Raw genomic sequence first — 17,875 nt, forward strand, 5'->3', positions numbered from 1 at the left:
ACGAGTACCTGCAATAATTAAAAACCGCTTTGATTTAAATCTTTAGTAAAACTAGAGAAAAGGTATCTACAATACTCAAATTGTTACTACGAGTACCTGCAATAATTAAAAACAGCTTTGATTTAAATCTTTAGTAAAACTACAGAAAAGGTATCTACAATACTCAAATTGTTACTACGAGTACCTGCAATAATTAAAAACAGCGTTGATTTAAATCTTTAGTAAAACTACAGAAAAGGTATCTACAATACTCAAATTGTTGCTACGAGTACCTGCAATAATTAAAAACAGCGTTGATTTAAATATTTAGTATAACTACAGAAAAGGTATCTACAATACTCAAATTGTTACTACGAGTACCTGCAATAATTAAAAACAGTTTTGTATGTAATAGTGTTTGCGATCTCAAGCTCCTTGCAGTGTTCTCTCAATAATCGTCTTCGACACCCCTCCCAATAGAGATTTCTATTAAAATTAACTTCCCTGACATCTTTTATATCAGCATGCCTTGCACAGTTGTTGAGAGATACACATCACTTTAAACTGTCCGAGAAAATCCTGTCGGAACCCTTGGAAGGGAGTTATTTTTATGATTTTTAATTGAAAATCCATAAACACAACTCATGGCACAGTTACAACTATTTGATTAAAATCTTACACAACTGAAACAAAATTTCACAATTCGGAGAGAGCAAACTTCATTTACAAAGCACTGTAGACTTGTCTGATCTATTAATGTCACTGACTCGGTATTTGCCTCGTTACCCAAAGCCAGTTTTATCCTAAACAAAATACTTGCTTGCAGTCTGTGCAGTCGAGCAAAAATCTATAACGATTTGACGCGTGGTGAGATTCTTAGAGGTTTCGTCACGATTTGAGAACTAGTAATCAGTGCAATCCTATTCCTTTTAAAACAATATTTTTATATCTGAGTTTAAAAAAAAATAAAATCCATTAAATTTACAATGATGACACACTAATCTTAATATTAAAAGAATCACCTTCTTAAAGAGTCCCATAATCTTAAATTATAGACAATCTCGGATAACTTCTCAATGGTGAGATGTAAGTAAAACCAAATAAAATTAATAATTAAAATGGGGTTTTTAGTTTTTAAATAAAAAAAACAACAAATAATATTCTGAGTAATTCATTGAATTGTTATTTATTTACTTTTCACCGATAATTGCAAAATATGCAGAGAAATTAAACCGAAGGGTGTATTGCCTCAATTCATCACCATCTTGTTGCTGTACTGCTGATTGAGTGAGGAGCTGAGTTGAGGGTCCCCACCAGGACAATCGGCCCCATGGCAAACCCTCACCTGCTGCTCTTTGTCCTGGCTGGAAGGCTGGAGTCTCCAGCGGCTCTGGAGACCGTCACCGCAAAGTTTGCTGCAAGGCGACCACTCGCTCCACTGCTGTCCATTCTAGAGCAAGTATTTGCAGGATGAATTTTTAATTTCCAAAAGGCCTATATTAGCATAAATACTGAGGGAATGACTCTAAAAAAATAAAAACAGCTTTGCCCGTTTGATACTCATCAAACCACATTCACATGTTATTATAAGCCCATATAAACAATTTTGTTCGTATGTACCGAATACACACAAAGAATCAAAACTATGTATAGCCTACTTTAATGAGAATGCAAAACAAGTTAAAATATTTATAAGAAGCAAACTTGGTAAAATAAATTTTACAAAACATATTATTTGTGAAACAGTTTTTGGTTAGGTTTATACTTAATTATGTATATTTATTACTGTTATTATAAGTATTTATTATTTAAAGTGTTTAACTTATTTGTACCTTACTCTTAATTATTTAACTCTTTTACCTGTAATAGTTTCACAGTTATGCCTAATTTAATTTTCGTTTCATTTACCATTCTATCTCTAAAGATGACTCTAAACTGAACCTTAAGGCATACAGGATCTTAAATAAAGCGATAATTTGAAGTGTGTACGGACCCTGAAAAACTTACTAATTCATACTAACGAAAACAACAAAGTAACTTTATCTCATGGCTGTGTTACTTTGACATGTTGAACTCAGTTTACAAATTGGTTTCATCTGCAATGTTCTCGCCACCATTAATAATTATCCTTAAGACCAGTGTAAAACTGTCAGAATGTTATTTTAATCTTTAATTTTTACCTTTTACCCTCAGAACTTTTCCTTGGATCAAGAAGAACCTACTTACAAAGTTGAAAGTCTCTATGACCTTATCAAAAGTTATCGCATGGCGAAACCATCTTCGCGGTGTATCTACTACAGTAACAGTCAATGTGAGTTAGAGTCCCTAATATGGCTGCCATTTCGCCAAATATATCATTCTAGTATAATTGACATTTCCTTAAAACAGAAATACTCCGAATGTAATAACAGTGATGTATAACGTTTTAGATTATTAGGATGACGATTATGTTAAGTTATATTTTTTCATTTTCAGGACTGTTACAAATCAACTCACAAAAGCCCCATATAGAGTTACACATGATTTCACACCAATGTTTCACTAGGATTTCGAAAATTTGTTTTCCTACTAAAGTAAACACAATTTGGTGCTCGAGTTTTAAGAACAGTATTTCTCAATTTCTAGAAGCGTATTTGCATACAAACCATTTACAATTGTTGAAACTGTCCCAAATATAATATTAGTTCCGTGTTAATTTTAGAACCGAGCATCACTCAATTGTATCAGAAAAGCACTAGGAATAATTCAGTAACCAAAGGTAAAATTGCAGAACCAGGTTTGTATACAGGTATTTGGGGGGGGGGGGGGAGAGTGAGGTTGTGTAGAGGCAGCAATATCTCTATAACCTGCACAAGTGGGACCTGACTAACAGTTTACCTATTCTGGTAAAAACGGTATCATACTTGTTCATTAATATTGTAAGTATAAAAATAATATTACGTTACGATAATAAAATACATATTTTGTGCAACGAACTCAAAAGACTATAGTAACTCAGTGCTCAAACGTTTACGTACTGTTTTAATACAACATATAACACTGCTCTAAACAAAATAGTTTGGAACTCATTGTAATAAAGTACAAATATATTTCATATTCTGTTCTTATGCAGGTATGTTTTTTCTTGGTATGCAATTCTAATACGGTTTATATTGGTTTTGAAAGTTACAAAAATGTCAAAAATTAGCGGTTGGAGTGAGCAATTGTTTGTTTGTCCTCCAGTTTTGTAACAATATAATTTTTTGTTTAATTAGTAAAGTGGGTAGCCTAAACCATTTTGGCCATATCCCATTAAAGTATCTTTTCATAACACAGAGACAATATAAAACGGTTTGGATCATTACACAAAGAGTTGTAGGCATTTTATAAAAATGTTAAGGGCATATTATAATTTAGCACAAAAATATTAAAATTTTATTTCGCTGTATGTGTGTATATATACTGTAACTAGAGGGATTGATATGTATTTTGTTTATAAAAACACAAGTTTCCTTAAATAATAATGTATTAAGAAACCCGTAAAATAATAATTTATTTGAGACTAGCTAAATGTCCTACTTTAAATGCCTATAATTATTCGTTGTGGAGTAATGAATAATTAACTTAAAATAAAACAATTAACCAAACCAAAAACTGATTAATGTTTATGCCAATGTTGAAACTGTTAATGTGGTTAGAAGAAGAAATCTGGCTCTTCATACCTTGTCTTTTTGGTCTTGCTGTTGTTTATCCTTATCTCGCACAGGGATCTGCATAGCAACCATATCTACTTCACGTATTATCATCATTGGTACTGGAAAATGAATACCAACAGAATAATCAAATTCAGTACTTGTTATAATATAAACAGTCTTACAAATGGGCTTAAATGGTAAGAATTTATTTGTCAAAATCACAAAAAAACTGCTCATTGCAAGTTATACAGATTCAATTACTTTGTAGACATATAATCATTTTATATTTATAAATTATTTATATATTAATTTCTAGATTATAAATAGACTCGCGACAGAAGATGTTTAGGATATTTAAAAAAATAACGGAGTCAGTAACCCAAGATGGACTACACCATGGTGTAAGAACGAAAGATGTCCAACCGTTACTGGCTCTAGACTCGCGTCGTTGCTCCTACCGTAAAATGGACTAGGCCTACTTTCCGTAGTTTACACCTTAGACTTTGCTATAGTGTTGGCTTCAGAATAAACGGACCTTGACAGCCAGTGGTAGCCTATGAATTTTTAAATTTATATTGTTTTAGATAATACAGCAACAATGCGATTAAACCTTAAACTTGACAATGGGCATGAAAGTTTTCGCTTGCAACTTTTTATGTTCAGGTTCGTGACATTCATTAACGGAAAAGTTGAAGTTCAAATTGTTTCTACATTATGAAGCTTATGCCTTCCAGATTTGAGAGAGAAATATTGATCACTACAGTGTGTGACTCTTTACGTTTCACTTGGAACATCCACTGTTTAGTGTAGGACAGGTATCGGTAACAATACAACGCAATGAAAAGCGTCCTTTCACCTTCTTGGGTTCTCAAGTGCATGTTCTAAAATATCTCATTCAAAACCACAAATTAATATTTTTTTCTCTTGGGAAAATTGTTTATATTTATTAACAGACCATAATTAAACTTACATTAGCTATAAAAATTATTTGAATTTGATAATCACAAGTACCATTTTGCTAATTTTGTAAAAATATTAGTTATGATTAATGTTATTTTTCAGGACTAATACTTGTCAGACTTTTACATTTATAATAATATTGTAATATTTCTATTTGTACACAAATTGTAATTCAGTTTTGGAGAAATAGCAGTTTTTATTAACAACCTGGTTGTGAGTTATCGTCAGCCCAAATACGTGTAACAGTCGGGATGATATTGCGAGTCCCCTGTGTTGCCAAACTGTGTACATATCAAGTGAAAAGTACGGGTGCACATACTCGGACTTCACAGCGCGTCACGTGATCTGGTTGTGAGTCATCGTCAGACCAAATACGTACGGCATGCAGGATGAGATAGCGAGCCCCTGAGTTGCCAAACAGTGGATATATCAAGTGAAAAGTACGAGTGCACATACTCGGACTACACAGCGCGTCACGAGACCTGGTTGTGAGTCATCGTCAGACCAAATACGTATGGCAGGCAGGGTGAGATAGCGAGCCCCTGAGTTGCCAAACTGTGCATAAATCAAGTGAAAAGTAAGGGTACACACACTGGGTTACATGTGCTATGGTAGAAGTATGCCAAATTTCAAGTCTGTAGCATTTACATGTAAATTCCAGAGAGAGGGTTAATTTTAAGCTGGTAAAAAAACACATCGTTCTTTACTGGAGGATGATAAATTGCACATACACAAATGTGCAATTTATATAGATAGAGAGCAATATTTATCAGAAGAATAACGATATCTGCTAATAACAAATTTAAAATAAGCTACGACTAACTATTCGGCCGCTATATCGACCCCAGAAACAGAATTATCACGTAAAAATTCTAAATATTTAAATTAAACCGGTTTTGCGGAAAAACCATTGAGTATAGGGCAAAAAGGTTTTTTTTAGATCACGTCATTTTCTAGATCTCTTGTACAACTTGTTTTCAGCTACGACCAACGGTTCTCTCGCTATTGAGCTTACAAAAAGGCCTGTAAGAGTGTAAATTGCGCGTTTTTTGTGAATAATGTTGAGGGCTTTAAAAGTGAAAGTTCCCGGTTTTCAGACTTTTCCTGTGGGTCATATTGGAAAAACTATCTGTGTGCCAGTGTGATTGAATCAGTTTCACATGCAGCTGTGTAAGTATTTAGTCTAGCAGTTTCCCACGGATTTTGTAGGCTTCGTACATGTATGAGTACCTCTCGTTTGAAGGAATTCTATTTCAGACACCAATGTTCGGTTTGCCTTGATGCTACAACCAAGAAAAAATGTCAAAAAGTGTATATTTACGGCCATTGTAATTAACTCAGGTCTTAGTAGATTTATGTCATAGTTGATTTTGCCTTGTTTCCTGATCAATGAAATGTATATCCAAGAAGTAAATTGATGAAAAATAAAATGTTTTCTTTTCTATGTTACAACAATAAAATAATGATAACTGTTAAATTTGAGGATCTAAAAGTTTACCAAGGTAGTAACTCTAATAATCGGTTTTACTTAACTTTAATTTTAATCTTAGATTTAATTATTATACTTCCCAATGAAATGTGGTATGATGTCCGCATGACCAATCAGACAGACTCTGTTCTTTGGTCACAAGTTACGCACCCAAAACATGTATATATGTTATATTTAATACCTATCTACCAAAATATTGTTCAAAATTATTTCATTAAAGAGTAATTTGACCTAATCTTTACATATTTTAATGCATTGATATAAGATACTTTATTCATCTAAATAGCTTCGGAAATGCTAATAAAAATGTAAACTTTAGAAGAGAAAAATGGTTATTGTGGGTTATTCTTGGTATATGCCACCACGGATAATCCATGATTGGTGGCAGCTACTATTTTCCTCTAGCTCTAAATGAATGATAAATAGCCTCATCACTAGTACTATTTGATATATGATATATTGTTTAATACTATTTAACTTTAACAGACAAACTGTCATCTTCATCCAAAACTTCAGAATCAATACTATTTGGTTAGAGTATACCACCCATAAATATTTGCCAGTGTTACTCAAATCACTACCAATTTATCTGTCGATTTTAATGTGTTTTTTCCATATAAAACTATTGTCTGGAAAAGTAGTTATATTTTATATTACAGAAACTGTCAATATAACTCCATTTTAGTCAATAATTGAACAATGAAGAAATGACTCAGTGGTCATAGATACCGTTTGAAAAGGTAGGAGGTTAGAAAATGACATACTATGCTTACAATTGGGCTAAAACTTTCCCTCAAAAAAATATAGAATTTTTTAAATTGTTGTATTTTTCAAATAGTATTTCAAAAACATAGAAAAGAATTAGACTGACTAGATATAAAAATTCAATGAATTCATAACTTACAATGTTCAAGCTGTTTTATGAGTTTGAACAAATGTTCACAAAACTATCTTAAGAGACAATTTGTTTTACTAAACAGAGTATCATACAAATAACTGTGGAGATCTTATTTAACTGTAATTTATTTTAATAAAATTTAGTGTACTAAAGTCAAATTGTTATCAAAGTACCATCATCCAAATTCAAAATCACTTAATTGTGGTTTTTGGGTAAAAAAACTGAAAAATATTTGTATTGAAAAAGTCTATAAGCAATCAAAACCTATAACTAAACAACTTACTACTTGCAAAATTTTGTCAAAACTGGTAGATTATTTTGATCACATTCGATGCTTACATAATATGCTAACATATAGACATACGTATGGCTGTACATTTTCTCAAACCCCACTTTTTCCATAGTGGAATCCTTATTGTATACTGAATGTCCAAATTTGATCTTTTGGATGATTACATTATATGTAAGAACCATTTATCTTGTACAATAAGCATTAAAAGAAAATATAAAAGTAATGAAAAGCACTAAAAAAATTAACTATTATCTAAACCTTAAAACAAGCGTTTGCTCATGCAAAAGTATGAGTGTTTGACAATACTTTTTTATATAATTAAAATGTTAATTACAAAATTAACAGTATTTTAATATCACTGATGAAATAATTAATTAATAACCTGATTCTTTGCATTCTTTCTTCTTCCCTGATAATTCATTGTTGCCGTTGCTATCATCAAAACCCTCATATTCACCACCGTCATCATCGTCGTCATCGTCATCATCATCATCGTCATCATCCTTTGGTATCATTGTCTTTTCACCTGGAGTGATTGACTTCACTCTGTTCAGTGGGTAGGGGTATTCATTCTGTAGTTCATTTATTAAATTAAACCATTGAAATGTATCATTATTATTATAATAATTAACTAAAATAAATAGGCCACTTAATATATCACCTGAACAGAACTGGATTATAAATACCTTTACGATCCTAAACATAGGAGAATAAAATCTACTCCTGGAATGCTTAGACTACAGATAGCCCTCAAAAGAGGCCCCACCAATACTACTCATCTGTTGAGGATCGAGGATAGTGCCTATATGAAGGAGTACAAAGACATGATCAGCCTGGTAACCCACTTTTTGGGTGCAAGCTCATCCGCAGTTGATGTAGTTACTACACTTAAGGTAATGTAGCCTCGATCCACTAGTTGGTGCAACATCATAGGCAAGAAGCTGTTTGCTTCCAGTAAGGTGTATTGGGAAGTGAACTCCTTCAAACCATTAAAATTTCCTGCAGGAATGGGGTCTTCTCTGCCCTTTTCTAACAGAGACAGTATGTAGTTTAACCTGCTTTGCTGGATATCATTAGAGCAAGCTTTGCCTTATGATATATCCTTCTACAGAGAAGGGAGGTGGGTGCAATTTTTATTCTCAAGCCTGGACCCCAAAACTTTAGATAGACCAAAATTGAAATGCTGCGTAAGCTTTTTAAAGTGATGGAAAAAAACTTACATATTAGAGGTAATTGCCAGCTCACTTCTACATTCCAAAAAGTATGCCTATTGATGAGATAAGTCCATAATCCATGCCCTAAGTAGTCTAGTCTCTACGATTAAGAGGTGGTTGGAGGACAAGAAAATAGTGTACAGGCATTATTGGATATAGAGCGTGCTTTAGATAACAGCAATGTAGACTCATCAGGGTTACGTTATCTTGTTGCAGAGTAACAGTCAGACTTGGTGGCAAGTCAGTTACTGTGATTCAGTCAAATGTTATCCTCAAGGAGGAGTTCTATCATCTCTTATGTGATGCTTTGTTGTCTGTTAATGGTCTCTTGACTCAAGGCTATTAAGTACAGAGTTACACAGATGACCATTATAGCAATACAACACTGACTTTGCATTATTTGAACTCATGGAGAAAGCTCTGAATGTGTTGAGGAGGGGAGTGAGTGTAAACTCTTCCAAAACCACTATACTGTAGTTCCCTTCACCAGCTAGAGAAGGCTTAACCTTCAGTGTCTGTCTTCAAGAGTCATTATTGTCGCCCTCTCCAATGACGTCAAATACTTGCATATGGACATTGTACCTGCCTTCAAAAAAACTAACCTCGAATCCACATTTGAAGTTAATTCTGTGCCGTGCAGTGGTCACTCTTATTACTAGTTGACAGTTTTGTAGCAGAACCTGGAGTATATATTCTAGGATGGTCGTTCGTCTTTACAACACTATGATCGATCACCTATGGTTGCCTTGTTTGGTGGCCAAAAATGTTCGACAATGACTGGCATTCAGGTAACCCATGTGCTCAAGTTCAGAAAACAGCCTTGCTCGAGCTGTCTTCTTTCATTTGTTTGTGTAAGATGAGGCTGCACTCTGTGCTGCCTCATATATGCTTATATCTTGCTCAAACACTATATAGAAAGTTTTGTTTTGATTATACAATGAAACCCCGTTATAACGTCTGCTATATAATTTATTCTCACCGCTTATAGTCGTTCTTAAACCAGACTTCAAGAAACCAGAATATCAATTGTTATCAACATTTTATTCAATACAACTTCGAAACACAACACACATTACAAAAGATATCAATCACAGCACTGTCAATATACGCTCAGCTGTCCAACGATGATTAGCTATATATATATATATATATATATATATATATATATATATATATATATATATATATATATATATCCCGATTCTGCTAACATACGCTCAGCTGTTTATGCACTATCTTGATTCATTCTAGAACAGGGGTTACTGATTACACATTAAAACACCAAGTTTGGGGTGTTATCCTAATAACAACATTCCTACGTCACTCTTATAACGTCTACAGGTATTTTACGTTCCAACAAAAATAAATTGTGCAAAAACTCCCGCATTTAATGCTTCCCGCTTATACAGCCCATTTAGCGTAAGCGTTTCACTACATTTTGATCCCTTATAACGTTTTTTGTCCCCGGAAATTACAGTTTTCTATTTTTTGGGAAAAGATGAATGTAACAGTTGCGGTAGTAGCGGCGCTAAGTCGCCGAAACCGCTCCGTCGGCCACCCAGGGCTTTATCAGTGTTCTCGGAAATTCGCCCATACCATCGGGTCGGCCGGCAGGCAAGCGTTAAAGGTGTTGTCGATTGAGGATATCTCACATGCCATCCATGCTCTTCGGGGGAGGAGCTGGGCGCTGACGAGGACACTGATAACGGCGCTGCCGTGGACGAAGGCACTCCAAACAATCCGACGTCTGCTATGTCAGCAGCAGCAAAACCTTCCCTTTATTGTCTTGTTTGTTAACCAAAAGTGTTTTCTGTCTTCTTTGAAAATTACATGGCATATGACATATTTTACAACATTTTTACAAGGAGTTTTTTAACCCTGATTTGTTTCCTCTGCTATTTTCAAATGATTACATAAACTGTACCCGTACTTTAAAGATTTTGTAAAAAATAAATTTTTACTATAAACCTATATGTTTAATACATTATTGTTTTCAGGAAAATGTGGAGATAATTTATTATGGTATAAAAACATGAGGCCTACGCACAAACCATCAAAAAAAGAAACAGAAAAGACAAACTTTTTGTGGGGTGGTGGGACTGCCCCTGGTAAAGTGTGGTAATATAAATATTAGAATTTGAGATAACCAATTTATTCTTCATTTATTTAGGTTGCAATTAATTTCCAAAAATTTACAACAAATATAATTCTTAGTCTAATTTTTTCCAAAATATACCAAAATTTAATCAATTAAATTTACTACAAAACAATTAAATAATTACTAACCAATTTTTAAATTTTTTATTTTTAAAAGTGGTGGTACGTAACTCTTAGTTGGTTACTATGGATACGATTATTCTTAAAAAAATTCAATTTTTACAATAATATTTCTAAAATATACAAACATTTAGCATAGTATACCCTAACAAAGCTATAAACCCACATTATAAACCATATCCATGATATAACACTAATTTTCAAAATGGCTACATGAAGACAATGTTTTTGGAAAGGTTATGACGTCAATGTGATATCACTGTTGCCAAATCAAATTTTACCATTGAAATCAGCAATTCTTTCTCTTTGAAATGGTATGTAAATAGTGGTAGTGTTGATTTACATATTATATGAGCTGCCAAAACACGTGTTACATGACATTATAATATTGATTGCCAGTTTGAGGATTAAAGTAACTCAGCTTTCACATAAAAATAAACAGACATTCTTTTAACCCCTAATAAAATAGTTTGTAAAGAAACTTTTAACCCTCCAACTGTCTGTCATATTTCCCACATTGTCGCTTAATTTTAGTGTATTTTGAAAAATTCATAAACAATTTAATAATTATGATAATTATATTGTTTGATATACCATTTTGTTTGGAACGATCTGTAAAATATTTATAACACGGTTGCTTAGCGACATAACAAAGTAAAAATTGCATGTTCGTAAAATGTTCTATTTTACTTATATTTTGCTGGCCCATAGCAGACTTTGAAAAGTGAAATAATAGTTTTTACTGTTCAAAACTTATTGTGCACTCCAAAAAAATAAAATTGATATAACTTTTCACTATTTACACTATGGTATGTACACACACACACAAATATATACTTGAAGACTTTTACTCAGATACACCGGAATCTTCTTGAGGTTTTGATCTTTTCACACCCCTCAAAGGTCTCCAAAAATGCTTGAGCTGAGAAAAGCATTTAAGGTATGCCCCACAGTTGCAACCTGGACAATACCAGCTGCTCCTTTTCCCACATATTGGACATACTCTGGTCGCTCGCACGGACAAGTGCACTAGCTCATGCTTGTTAGATTCAGCTGCCTGAGGAGTTTCAGGAACAGTTTTCTTTGACAACGCCATAACAACCTCCTTGATAAATCTCTTTTTATTTACTGGTTTATCTGTATTTTTTGATGACAATATGTACGAATCAAATAGTGCCATGTCCAGAAGATTGAAAAATATTTTTTTCCAGAAACGTCTGGTAGGTTTTGTACAGGTCACATTGTATATTGATTTGTCTTTCATGTCAACACCTCACATAAACAGTTTGAATTTGTGGATAAGTAGTGGCTTTTGCACTTCAAGGCCTTTCCGGCTACGGATCAATTTGTCTTCAGCGTGGCATCCAGTTGTTATGAGGTAAACTGGTTTTCTTGTTTTTTTTCTTTATATCCTACAAGAAGGGTGGGTCCTTTCCTGTAGTACACACATTCAGCAACTCCTAAATCTGCCTGTAGGACATGAGTGGATAAATATTTGGTGTTTTTATTTACTGTACCAGTTAGGAAAGTGTCACGGTTAATGAGAGCTTCATCTAGTGGTAGCTTTGTATAAAAGTTATCGGTGTACAAATGGTAATATTTGTCAAGAAGATTGCTTTTTATCATTAGTTCCATTACTACCCTTTGTGTGAATGGGCCATCTCCACCTTCAAGGAAATCTTTTCCACTATAAAGGGCAGTATGTCAAACATACCCGGTCTCGCTGTCACAAACCTCGAACTTCTGATCCCAAATCTGGCGTGGCGTTTGTTGGGCATGTATTGTATAAATATGACCCTATTTTTCATACCAATCATGCTTTCATCTATGGATATATTTTGTGAGGTTGTGAAGTAAGTTTTAAATGACTGATTAATAGAGTCAAGAAATTTTCTGACTTTGTGCTATGGTTCATAGAAAGGTTGCCCCCGGAAAACAGGATTTCAGATGAAAAACAGCAGATAAGAGAAGAAATCTGTTACAGGACATTGTTTTCCCATACCATGGGACAAAATCACAGTTCAGTGGACCAGTAATCAGCTATATTCTTCCTCACTGACATCCCCATATTAATCATAATTGCTATGAACTGCTTCATTTCAGTTAAGGTTACTTCAACCCATCACTTTACACTATGTGGGAATTTTCCTTCAAAGTACCTGAATCTCTCCTAGTGCTAAATATCTTGACTGCATATGCATTTGTTTCCCTTAAAATCAATGACCAAATAGCCTGAGTAAAATATAAATTAAAATACTCTGTAAGGGTGAGCTGTTTTTTGGTGGACAGTTTTTTATTCCAGGATTTCGTACACGAAATTTAGAAGCAGTACCTAGTTCTGGTTCAGGTGGATACACATTGACCCATATAGGTCTAGATGGATGAACATCACGAGGTTCAGGCACAGAATCATCATCAGGATCACTTAGAGTAACTAGGCCTAGCCTTACTAGTATTGCTGTCACTAGGTCCGGGTACAGCTACATCTCTGTCACTTGACTCAAGGTCAGACGAATCTGGTATGTAATCATCGCCAGACCCTGATGAAAAATCTGTTAAATCATTCGAATTGACCAAATTTAATTCAGTCTCATCATTATTTGAAGCTAATGACTCACAAGAACCATGATCACTCTCGCCGAGTAATCCTGCTTCATAATCATCGTTTTCTGACTCAGGAAAGTCACTGATGTTAGGGTCCATAAGAAGTTCCCTGATATCACTTGACCTACAAGGATCACTCATTGTCATTCCAAAATAATTAAATAACAACTATATCAAAATAAAACATGACATAACCGCACTAAGAAACACAACACTGCTCTTTGTTTACACACGCTCATTTACAAACAATCTTACTCAGAGAAAACAATACGTTACTTTTTGGTATCAAAACTATCTAGAAACAGGCATTAGGGAATTCAAAGATATATAAACATATAGGTTATTTCATCAGCTTTTCAATAGTATAACATTTATGTGTCTTTGAACGACCATAAAATTTATAAAACTTATAAAGCCAGTACGTGTCAGTCGGCGAAATTTTCACCGGTTACACTACAGAAACCACTACGTCAGCGAAAATATCGCCGACCGACAGTTTGATTAATATTATACTATCAAAATAATTCTTTACAATATTAACATATTCATGTTATGTACGTAATTATATTGAAGATCGCTATTGATTCTACATTGTCTTACCTCATCACTGAAATGTTGGACTTCATCTGCATTATATCTACTTCTGTGCATGTAATTTCTAAAGTTGTTGGTCTGATTTGGAAGAGGAACTGTTCCTTTTTCCACTTTCAACCTGAATTTATCATTGTACCTTTTAGGTGTTGTTGTTTTCAAAATTACATCTTCCCTACTGTTTACTGGGGAACAAGAACTTTTGCAAAAGTATATCAAAATAGTAGTAAAGAATATAACTTTTATACTGACTTTTATATTTTCTTTCAAATCCATATTACTTTTTCTTAGAGTAAATTATTATCAATCAGAGGAAAATTAAAAACAATGTTATTGATGTCACATGCTCTACTATTTACATCTGTTTCAAGACAACACTTGACTGCCTTGAATAGTTTTGTGGCTTGGTTGATCTCTTCAACTTGTAAATTTTATTAAATTTATATATGCTGATTATTCATAATATATTTTATTAACTATTAACTCCAATAAGAGTGATACAGCATCAGTGGTTGATTTCTTTGCCTGAATCCAAATTGAAGCCTTGATAAGATTTTGTATTTTTCTAGACTAACCAACAATTGGTTATAAAATTATTTTTCAAAAATACTACTAAAAACAGGTAAAATAGAAACAGGACTAGTTTGTAGCTTCCATCGGATCTCGCTTTTTGAATATTGTGATAAGTTGAGTATTTTAGGGATCCAAGGAAAACTCCTGTTTGAAAAGAAATATTTATTAATTTAGTTAAGGGTTTAATAATATAACTTGAGCATTATTTTACTAGCCACATTGAAATCCCGTCTATATCTGTTAGTTTTTAAATTTAAGCTTTGAGTAGTTGATGAAAATTCTGATGTCACCAGTATTACTAACATAGATGAAACTGGATTAGTATTTCTCATATTACATTCACATTATAATTGGATATTTTTTTACAATATTAACAAAGACTTATGTAAAGCATTTGGTAAATATAAAGGCTCATTATTTCAATTCCATCAACTGTAGCTTCAATAGATGAAATTATTTTTAATTTCCTCATTATTTAACATTTCCCAAGCTGTTTTTGAGAGATTGGTACTAAAGCAAAGTTTTGTATTTACTTGCATGCTTTTGTTAGATAGGAACAGCAAGTATTAACATGTAAAATACATTGATGTTTCCATAACATCTAAGAAACCCCTCATCTTGTTGTTGAAGGCTATAATTTAAATTTTAGACAGAGTTGTTGTAATATTCATCTCAAATTTTGTACACCAATTGTCAACAAAAATTGATCGTGTATCACGATCACAAAAAGCAGTGTTAATGAAAGAAATATTAATTTTTTCAATACATCATATCACATTAAAAACGGCAGTGGTGGGTGAATTTATGGACTAATTTTAAGTATATTCAATTTAAAAGTTCCTATTAAGTCCCTGAAATGTTTAACCTCTGGTTTATTCACTTGTAAGACATTGATGTTATAGTCTCCAATCATAATAAGTTTTTTTTTTTTAGCAAATAAATTTATCAATAAATATTTTAATTTTGTGCATAAATGTGTTTTGTATTAGTTTTTCTACGTTTAGTTTAGTTCACTACTTATTATATTTAAAAACTATTAATTAGTGATCGTATACATTAACGTTGGCAATTTTATGCAGATACAGTGACATCCATATATACGAACATTGGGATCAAGAGGGTTAATTTGTAAGACAAATTGGTGGCAAAGCCAATACTAATATCATCCTATCCCTCTATACCACCCTTGAGACAGATAAGATAGGATCTCAAGTTCCAATAATGCCTACAATAAAACTAGGAATGAAGGGCTATGTTGCATTCTAAATGCTGGCGTATGACTGATGTTATAGGTTTGCTGGTGAATTTGCAACACAACATAGAGAAAAAAAGTCAAACAACTAAACAAACTAAAACAATCTTTTCACACATTTTATAATTTTGAAAGGATTTTGAGTTAAAGGGTGATTTGACAGAAACTTTTCACAGCTGATATTTTGGGAAAATGTTTATAACCTGTTACACATGTCTAGTGAGCTTCAATTTGAGAGGTTTTGATTTTTTTTATTTGCTAAAGTTGCATCTATACCAAATAGTAATGTTCATTCTTTTTCATAAATTTACTTATCTGGGTTCAACTCAACTCAATTCATTTACTGACAAAAAACAAAAAATGCATAAACTATCGCCAAAATAATGTATATACAATGTAGTATATAAAAGTAATAAACAATACAGAGTTACCCATGAAACCTAAAATAAGGTAAACTAATTATGGAGGTCTAAATTTTTTTTTAAATGGCCGCATATCAGTGGAGAGTGATGACCGTTCTGGCAGGCCTTCAACGGCCAGAAATGCTGAAAATGTTGAACGTGTTCGTGCAGCAATTAATGAAAACCGTCGATTGACTGTCCGAGAGGTGGAAGAAGATTTAGAAAAACCAAAATCGTCAGTTTGTAACATTTTACACGAAGATTTAAAAATGAACTGTGTTTCGTCAAAATTTGTTCCTCGGCTGCTGACAGAAGACCAAAAGAACTGTCGACTTGAAACTCGCGAAGAGCAGCAGCCGAAAAAAGCAAGACAAAGTCGATGCAATGTCAAGACAATGCTGACAGTTTTCTTTTGACCAGAACAGTGTTGTTCATCACGGATATGCTCCAAGAGGCCAGACAGTGAATGAGGAGTATTATCTTGAGGTCCTAAGGCAGCTACGAGATGCAGTGCGAAGGAAACAACCTGAACTGTGGACAAGCCGTGACTGGATCGTGCACCACGAAAACACGCCAGCTCAATCCTCAAATCTTATTCAGCGTTTTTTGGTCAAACACGACATCAACCAACTACGACAGCCTCCATACAGTCCTGACATAGCTCCTTGTGACTTGCTGTGACTGGCTATGCACGAAAAAGATTTGACGATGTTGAAAAAATAAAACAAAATGCGACGAAGGACCTGTTAGCCATTCCGCAAAATGAATTTAAGGAGTGTTTCTGGAAGTGGGAGGAGCGCTGGAATAAGGTAGTGGCTTGTGGAGGGGAGTACTTTGAAGGGGACCAGATTGCCGTTGCCGCTGAGTAACGTCAGTTCATGCTAGACGTCAAGGTCGGATACTTTTTGGACACACCTTGTATTCTGGAACACTGTAGTATTTTTTTTTAATGAGGAACTTTTTAAGTTTATCCAGGAATTCCCTGTCACTAGCAACACTTTTCAAGTAAAAAGGCAAAGAGTTAAAAAGGCGAATGCTGGCATAAAAGTACTGATTTTTGAATATTTTTTGTGGCGAGGTAAGTTAAGGTCATTTCTAATCCTTAAATTGTAATTGATTAACATTGTTGGTGACAGTCAAATTTTGTGGATACTTTTTGTAAAAGGAAAGACGGGAGTAAATAGATGGGAAAGTCAGAATATAGTTCTGGCAAAAGACATTTTTACAGGACCGTGTACGATTTAATTTGAAAATGATACTTATAGCTCTTTTGGGCTGATGGAAGATGTATTGAGTTTTTGTACTCTCGGTTCCCCATATAGGCAATCCATAGTTAAGGTAAGGATGAAAACATCTATAATAGGTGAGTAAAAGAATTTTCTCACTAGCAAAACAAGACAGTCTGTACATTAAAAACAAGCAGCTGCTTAATTTTTTTGAAACTTTGTCAATATGATCAAAAAAGTTTAAGTTAGGATCAAGTGCAATTCCCATATAATTTACGTTTTGGGAAGGAAAGATTTCAGAATCACCTATAACAATATTTGAACTTATAAAAAAAGTCTTAAACAAAAATCAATAAGGTTTGTTTTGTTGTTTATTTATTTAAAAACAAAGAATTCTCACTTAGCCACTGCAACAAAGAGCTACCTTGGATAAAAGTCTGGACCT

At 33.5% G+C, this 17,875-nt stretch overlaps 1 protein-coding gene across 1 annotated transcript; it reads right to left on the reverse strand.

Moving 5' to 3' along the window:
• Positions 1-1,134: 1,134 nt before the first annotated feature.
• Positions 1,135-14,342, reverse strand: LOC124363177 (probable serine/threonine-protein kinase kinX). Its single transcript, XM_046818329.1, has 4 exons — positions 13,988-14,342; positions 7,675-7,864; positions 3,681-3,772; positions 1,135-1,429 (listed from the first exon to the last, which is right to left on the reverse strand). Exons 1-4 carry the CDS (start codon positions 14,252-14,254, stop codon positions 1,229-1,231), a joined length of 750 nt encoding a protein of 249 aa, XP_046674285.1. The 5' UTR covers positions 14,255-14,342; the 3' UTR covers positions 1,135-1,228.
• Positions 14,343-17,875: the final 3,533 nt, after the last annotated feature.

The sequence above is a fragment of the Homalodisca vitripennis genome, chromosome 1 (genome assembly GCF_021130785.1).
Source record: "Homalodisca vitripennis isolate AUS2020 chromosome 1, UT_GWSS_2.1, whole genome shotgun sequence".
Lineage (NCBI taxonomy): Eukaryota > Metazoa > Arthropoda > Insecta > Hemiptera > Cicadellidae > Homalodisca > Homalodisca vitripennis.